The sequence below is a fragment of the Danio rerio genome, chromosome 18, assembly GCF_049306965.1.
Source record: "Danio rerio strain Tuebingen ecotype United States chromosome 18, GRCz12tu, whole genome shotgun sequence".
Classification (NCBI taxonomy): domain Eukaryota; kingdom Metazoa; phylum Chordata; class Actinopteri; order Cypriniformes; family Danionidae; genus Danio; species Danio rerio.
In genome coordinates, this window is record NC_133193.1 from 7632355 (window position 1) to 7640233 (window position 7879).

General features: G+C 39.4%; 1 protein-coding gene across 4 annotated transcripts in view; it reads right to left on the minus strand.

The window, feature by feature from the left end:
• Positions 1–6793, minus strand: part of iqsec3b (IQ motif and Sec7 domain ArfGEF 3b) — a 71541-nt gene extending 64748 nt beyond the window's left edge. For all 4 annotated transcript variants that reach the window (XM_073930221.1, XM_009293398.5, XM_677830.9 and 1 more), the window contains exons 1-2: positions 6134–6793; positions 64–141 (exon numbers count right to left, since the gene is read on the minus strand). In XM_073930221.1, coding sequence (XP_073786322.1) covers positions 64–141; positions 6134–6591 — 536 coding nt within the window. In that variant the 5' untranslated portion in view covers positions 6592–6793. The remainder of the gene's footprint in view (positions 1–63; positions 142–6133) is intronic.
• Positions 6794–7879: the final 1086 nt, after the last annotated feature.

A 7879-nucleotide genomic window follows, 5' to 3' on the forward strand; every position in this document is an offset into this window, starting at 1 on the left:
CTTACTGCATGACTTTACTTGACTAACACTCGTCTGATTGTCTCATTAAGGTGTTGTTCTCACCTGGAGCAGGTGGTGCTGGACTCTCCTTCTGGGGCTTCAGGGGCTGGACAGCAGAACTGGTGCAGGACCGTCTGACTCCTGGAAAGGTGGAAATCCATGTTATTTACATACAGTTGAAATCAGAATGGTTAGCCCTCCTGGGAATTTCTTTTTCAAATATTTCCCAAATGATGTTTAGCAGAGCAAGGGATTTACACAGTATTTCCTATAATGTTTTTTTCTTCTGGAGAAAGTCTTATTTGTTTTATTTCGGCTAGAATGAAAGCAGTTTACAATTATTTTATAAAACTTTTTTTTATTTTAATCCCGATTCACTTGAGGTGACTGTAAAAAAGAAAACAAGGGCTAAATTAAGGATCATTTTGGAGGACATCCACTAAATAATACCTTTAGAACACTTAAGAGCTCATTCAGTGAGAGTCTAATGCTTGTATTTTTATGATGTACTTGTAATGTGCTGTAAGGTGTCCTTGAGTGCTTTGAAAGGCGCCTAAAAATAAAAGGTATTATTATTATTATTGTTACTATTATTATTATTATTATTATTATTATTATTATTAATGCCCCGGTGCTCATTCAGAAGGTCCTTTATCCCAACCCAACTGCTTTTTAACGAAGTGGTGTCATTTCATTCATTCATTTTCTTTTCGGCTTAGTCACTTTATTCATCTGAGGTCGCCACAGTGGAATGAACTGCCAACTTATCCAGCATATGTTTTACACAGTGTGTGCTTTTCAGCCACAACCCAACACTGGCAACACCCATCCACTCTCGCATTCACATTCACACTATGGACAATTTCATTCATTCATTCATTTTTTTTCGGCTTAGTGCCTTTATTAATCAGGGGTCGCCTCAGCGGAATGAACCGACAGCTTATCCAGCACGTTTTATGCAGCGAATGCCCTTTCAGCCGCAACCCAACACTGGAAAACACCCATACATTCTTGCACAAACTCACTTACACTACGGCCAATTTAGCGTACCCAATTTATCTATAGCGCTTGTCTTTAGATTGGGGGGAAACAGGAGCTCCTGGAGGAAACCCAGGCCAACACGGGGAGAACATGCAAACTCCAAACAGAAATGCCAACTGACCCAGCCGGGGCTCGAACCAGCAACCTTCTTGCTGTGAAGTGATTGTGCTACCCATTGCACCACTGTGATGTCCGTGGTGTAATTTATTTGGGGTTTTTTTTTCAGTTATTTACTGTGTTGTGATGTGTAGTGGATGCAATGGTGTGTTGTTGTACTGTTCTCTAATGTGTTGTGTTTTTGTGCTATTTGTTGTTTAATAATAATTGTATTGTGATGTCGGTGTTAATGGTGGCAAATGAGTTTCCCTTCGCAGGGATTAAAAAACGGATGTTTATTTTATTCAGAAATGACAACTGGCCCAGCCGGGACTTGAACCAGCAACTTTCTTGCTGTGACCACTGAGCCACCGTGCCACCTCTTAATTTCATTCATTCATTCATTTTCTTTTCGGCTTAGTCCTTTTAATCAGGGGTCTTAACAGTGGAATGAACCACCAACTTATCCAGCATATGTTTGTAGGCAGCGGATGCCCTTCCAGCCACAACCCAACACCTGGAAACCCCCCTATACACTCTTGGATTAACACACATACACTAGGGCCAATTTAACTTATTCAATTCACCTATAGCACATGTCTTTGGACTATGAGAGAAACTAGGGCACCCAGAGGAAACCCACGCCAACACGGGGAGAACATGCAAACTCCACACAGAAATGCCAACTGACCCCTCCGGGGCTCGAACCAGCAACCTTCTTGCTGTGAAGCAACAGTGCTAACCACTGAGCCACTGCACCACCTCTTAATTAATAGTATTATATTTATAAAATATGGCAATGCAGTGGCGCAGTAGGTAGTGCTGTCACCTCAGCACGAAGGTTGTTGCTTCAAGGCTCGGCTGGATCAGTTGGTGTTTCTTCTTCAATAATGTTTAAAATACTTCAGTCCCTAAATAAAGAGTCCTCCTGAAAATGAGTCCTCCACTGTTGACAGCACATCAAATATGTTTACTTCTCACTGGAGCAGAGCTATTAATACAATCGTATTTGCATATCACTTCTGTGCAGTCCTGCTATTGTGCGATTTTCATTATTAATGCAATATTCTGTTGTGCGAGTACAATTCCCAGCTGCTTTCTTGATGGAAATATGATCTTCACTGTAAGAAAATGTAGGATTTCACTCAATTCCTTCATGTTGTCCAAACACATAATCGATTAAGTTTACAGTTACAAATTTAAAGGTGCAGTAGGTGATCTGCCTAAATGCTATCCGTTAGTATAATAGCTTTGAAAACACAGTCACTCCCCTGCTGTCCAAATCCACGCTTCCTGAAACACGAACGCGCTCATTAAAGATGACAGAGACCCACTAGATCATGTCATTCGCCAGTTAGAAAACTTAATAATACTTTATAATGCTACAAATCTGAATGAAAAACTGTATTATATCTAGCACGTTTTCAGATGTGTATAAGCAAAACTTGTCATAATGTGCAATGTTTCATGCATGAAAGGACTGAGTGTCTAACTCTCTCACATGCTTTGTCCTAAAGTGACTACTTCATGCTTAGTGGTTGGCCAGCGGCGTGCAGGAACTGCACTTATCACTGAGTCCTGCTTACATGCTATTTCAGAGTGAATATTCAGAGTAGCATGGTAAACAATACAGTATATGGAGCACATCACATGCTGCCATTGTTCAAAAATGACCCAATGTGAATATAAAAGCAACTTCAGCTCAGTAAAGCAGGCTAGGCAGAATAGCGCTGTTCACTGATGTTTTGTTGTTAAACTAAATATAAATTTATATTATCGATGCTGTAAAAAGTCCTTATGAAACTGAAAATAGTCACATCAGTCTTTCACCAGGAGATTTCAGTGGCTGAACAACACTTCTGTGCATATAACCCCGTCATAACACACAGGGGTGGATTTAATGATTTGGGGGTCGTAAGCAATTCCAGCCATGGGGCCCAATAGTCCTAAAATGCACCCTATCTACTTTCTTTTTTTAATTTTCACTTACTTTGTAAACTAGAATCCACTAGAGCTGCAAAATGAATCAATGCATCTGAATGTAATTAATGTGATTAATTATAAATGCAATTTTCTCACAGACATGTCTTAATTTTATTTTATTTCTCTGTTGAAACAAAACAAAACAAAATAATCTAGGCTATCACAGACGTCTTAAAGTTTACAAACTACTACTACTACTAAAAATAATAATAGTAATAATAATGGGCGATGCGGTGGCGCAGAAGGTAGTGCTATCGCCTCACAGCAAGAAGTTCGAGCCTCGGCTGGGTCAGTTGGCGTTTCTGTGTGGAGTTTGCATGTTCTCGCCGCGTTCACATAAGTTTCCTCTGGGTGCTCCGGTTTCCCCCACAGTCCAAAGACATGTGGTACAGGTGAATTGGGTGGGCTAAATTATCCATAGTGTATGAGTGTGAATAGTGTGTATGGATGTTTCCCAGAAATGAGTTGCAACTGGAAGGGCATCCGCGGCGTAAAACATATGCTGGATAAGTTGGCGGTTCATTTCGCTGTGGTGACCCCAGATTAATAAATGGACTAAGCCGAAAGGAAATGAATAAATAATAATAATAATAATAAAAGATTGCCAACCATTAAAACCAGAACATTTTAAAAGTGTTTTGGGACATTTTGGGCCCTTAAGTCCTAAAATGGACCCTTATACTTTTATTTAGATGTTTTTTTATCTTTGTTCTATCTTAATGCAATCTCTACTTTTTAAATGATTAGTTATCTTAAAATGAATTTACAACCAAAAATATTAAAGATATATTATATATACTGCTCTATGATTGGGTTGTGGTGGACAAATATGTGCAGATGTAATAATTATTATATTTTATTTTATGATATTATTATAACATAAAATTAAATCATTATAATATTATATTTTTATTTATATTAAATAATATTTCATTACGTTAACATTTTATGTCACTCTCACCATACAATATATGGTAGAAAACAATGTTATATATTGTTTATAAGTATAATTTATACTTCTAGATATTTATTGGGGACCTCGCTTATTGGTTAAATCCGGCCCTGATAACACAACGCAATCTACTTGAGCGTTGCATGACTAAAGGACTATTAAAACATAACATTACCTGTCTAATAGAAATACTTCAGCCATGGTGTCGTCCTTCCTCCAGCGTGCAAAAGCAACTTCAGGAATTTAAAAAGTTGTGATCGAGCATTTGCTGTTTGCTGTAACTCTCTCGTGTGCGCATCATGAACACGGCACACGTGCACGTGCAAATGGCGGATCTATACGTGAACGAGTGCTCAGATGTACAAATCTACATTTCTTTGGGCCACAGAATTATGAGAATCATCAGCCCGACAATATTTAGTTGGATGAACATATATTATTCTTATGCCTTAACCAGAATATAAAACACATATTGATACATTTAGATCATTTACTTTAATAATTACTATATGGGAATGTGAAGAAACTTTCAACCAGCACAACCAAAACATGCTTCCGAAGACAATCACCTACTGCACCTTTAACTGGATTGAACATTTTTGTTTTACAACAAAGTTGTCCCAAAAACACCTCAGAAATTGTCATTTCAGCTCAGTTTAAATAAGATTTTCGTTTTTTGCATTCCACAGATGAAAGAAAGCAATTTGATGGGGAATAAACGATGATTTCAGGATGAGCTACAGTGTAAGAGTCTATTACAAACACTCATCTTCCCTCATTAATACCCATGCAACAGGCTGAAAATATACCTGTCATAAGAAGACACTTTGAAGATGCCGATGTGAAATTCCCTTTAATGAGCTGCATGCATGAGCTTAATTGGGCCCTAAAACTCATTGGCAATGAGTGTCTCACACTTCCAGCACAACTACATGCATTCTGTCACATAAACAACACCAAAATAAGGTAACATCATTTCAGACTGAAGACTCTGAGTGATTTTTACCCTAAAGCAAGAGATAATACCACCATTAAACAAATCAGAGGGGAATGTATCACTCCAGTTTTGCTTGTGGGGTATAACACACACACACACACACATACACACATATACACGCACACAGGGAATACTCTACATGCAGCGTGAGATGTGCACTGAAGCAGATGAGAAGCCTTAATAGATGACACACACACACACACACTCAGTCAGTATCCCGTTCTTTCTCTCTCTTAGTGTGGATTAGATTCCAGCTGGCGGATCAGCTTCACATGCACTATGGGAATGTCACTTAAAGCCGCACTTTACGCATAAATCTGTGTGTGTGTGAGTGTGTGTGACTGTTTCCACGTAGCTCCCTGGCAATAAAGTATTTTAAGTGCTTTTTAAAAATGCATTCTTGCTGCAAAATAATCAGGTGCATTAAAAATCTCTTTCTTCAGACCTTTTGCCCTGGAAAGAGTGAATATGTACATAATTTCTCATGCATTTCAGATAATGTAGCCTAGTTAAAGGGATAGTTCACCCAAAACTGAGAATCTATCATCATTTACTCATCCTTCACTTGTCACAAACCTTTCTTTTTTTACTTTTCGTTAAACACAAAAGAAGATATTTTGAAAAATGTTGTAAACCATTGACTTCCAGTGTTTTTTCCTCCTACTTTGGAGGTCAATGAGGGTACATTTTTCTAACTATCTTCTTTTGTGTTCAATAGAAAAAAAGAAGACTCATAAAGGTATGAGGAACTACTTGAAGGTGAGTAAATGATGAGTAAATGTTTTAATTTCTGGGTGAACTGTGCCTTTAATTCAATACTAAACCCACATGCATACAAGCGCTGATAAAAATTCAGCAAACCCACATATCTTTACAGAAACGTTGCCCACAATTGTTATTGATGTGCAATTGCATGTTCACGGTGGCCTACATACAGTAACATTGTTATGTAATCCCGATTGCGCATGTAATCTGCCTCAGCATCTCACCGATCTCGTGTTTTCCCCAAAAGAAAGGCTCATTTGTTGTGTTCAATGACATGTGTGATGGAAAAAAACACTCACTCGGATGCCCGTGGGAGTCCCACAGCTCGGCACAAGGTGGCAGGTGTCTGCGGGACAAGGGAGCGACAGCAGGGGTCCTGGAGCTCCTCATCTTCATCAGCAGAGTCCGGACTGGCAGTGCTGGGTCCAGCAGGCACGAGCTGCATGTCCAGTGGGGAGATCTGCTGCTGTTGCTGCTGTGGGGTCTGGTTCTGCACCGGCGGCGTCTCGGCTCTGCTGGTTCGGGGTAAACTCGAGGTCCGGGGGGGTGGAGGCGGATGATAGCGCGGAGGGTGCCGGTGATGGCTGCCGGAGTCCCGAAGCTGCCGATTTTCCGTCGCTAGATCCTCCAGCCGGCGCTCGAGTATGTCTATCCGATATCTCTGCGTTTGTATCAGGCTCTGCTGGTTCTGCACGATGGCGGTAAGCTCCTTCAAATAGAGCACCGCCTGCAGAGGGTTCTCCAGGAGGCTCGACATCCCGGTGAAGCGCCGACGAGTGATGCTGTCCAGGCGGAGTGGCGTTGGTGTCGGTTCCCCTCACCGGTTGCACGGGCTGATGTTTAAATGGCTGAACGGAGAGTGAGAGAGACCGAAAGAGCGAGAGACCCCCGCCTCCGCCTCCACCTCCGTGCCCAGAGCGCGCATGAAGGGATGCGCGGAGTGGTGCTGATGCGAGAATGTCAAAACACGGGATTGAAGGGGGCGGGGTCAAGTGCGCAAGTGACGTCACGGGGCACGCTGTGAGGCGCAAATTCAATTTGCTAGTATTATATTTATGTATAATCATATATTTTGTTTTTGTATAGGCCTGCCTGCCCATGGCATAATTGTTTTGTATTTGTAGTTTATCCATTAAAGGTCCTGTGAAATTAAAATGAAAAAATTTAAATTTAATTTTTAGGAATATATCTATTAGTGTCCTCCAAAACAGAGACAAAATTCGCGTTTAGAAGATATAAAACCAATATAAACATGTAAAGTTTGTCACTTCTGCCTAAATAGATGGGTGTTTCTCATCTTGACCAATTAAATGCTCTCTAGTATCCGACATGCCCCGCCCCCTTCAAGACGCTTCTCATTTGCTTTTGATTTGATGCGCTTGATCTGGTCTCTACCACTCTCACTGGCAGAGCTATGATAAAAACAGAACGCTATTGGCTGCTTTTTTAAAGGGGAGGGGCTACTCCATGTTCCACCACTTCATGGGACCTTTAATAAATAAATAAATAAATTTACATTGGTATATTACATCTCTTAAATAGCCTATAACAACGATAAGAATTGGATATCTACTTTTATTAGTTAATTTATTATTATTATTATTATTATTAGTATTATTATTATTATTATTAGCAATAATTTGTTAATTTTATGTAGCCTATCTCAACCCGGATCCATATAGCTTCTTATATTTTCCATAAATAAATAAATAAGTTGCCTAACATGTCATATACCATGCAAATGTATAGAAATATGTTCAGCATGAATACGGAGTGCTCAGTGCCTTTATTGTTACAGATTTAGATTTCTGTTGCTTAGTTACCAAATGAATGCCTCATTTGCAAAAGGATTATTAGCATGACAGTCTCTCAGTAAGCAATGCCAAAGCATCAATGCATAAATAAATAACTGCATAAATAAGTAAATAATAAGTAAAATAATAATAATAAATAATGTCAAAAATAACAAATATGAAAAGAAATGCAAACATAAAAAATGTTCTGTCATATGTAATTAACTTACACACAAGTGGACTTTTGAAAGT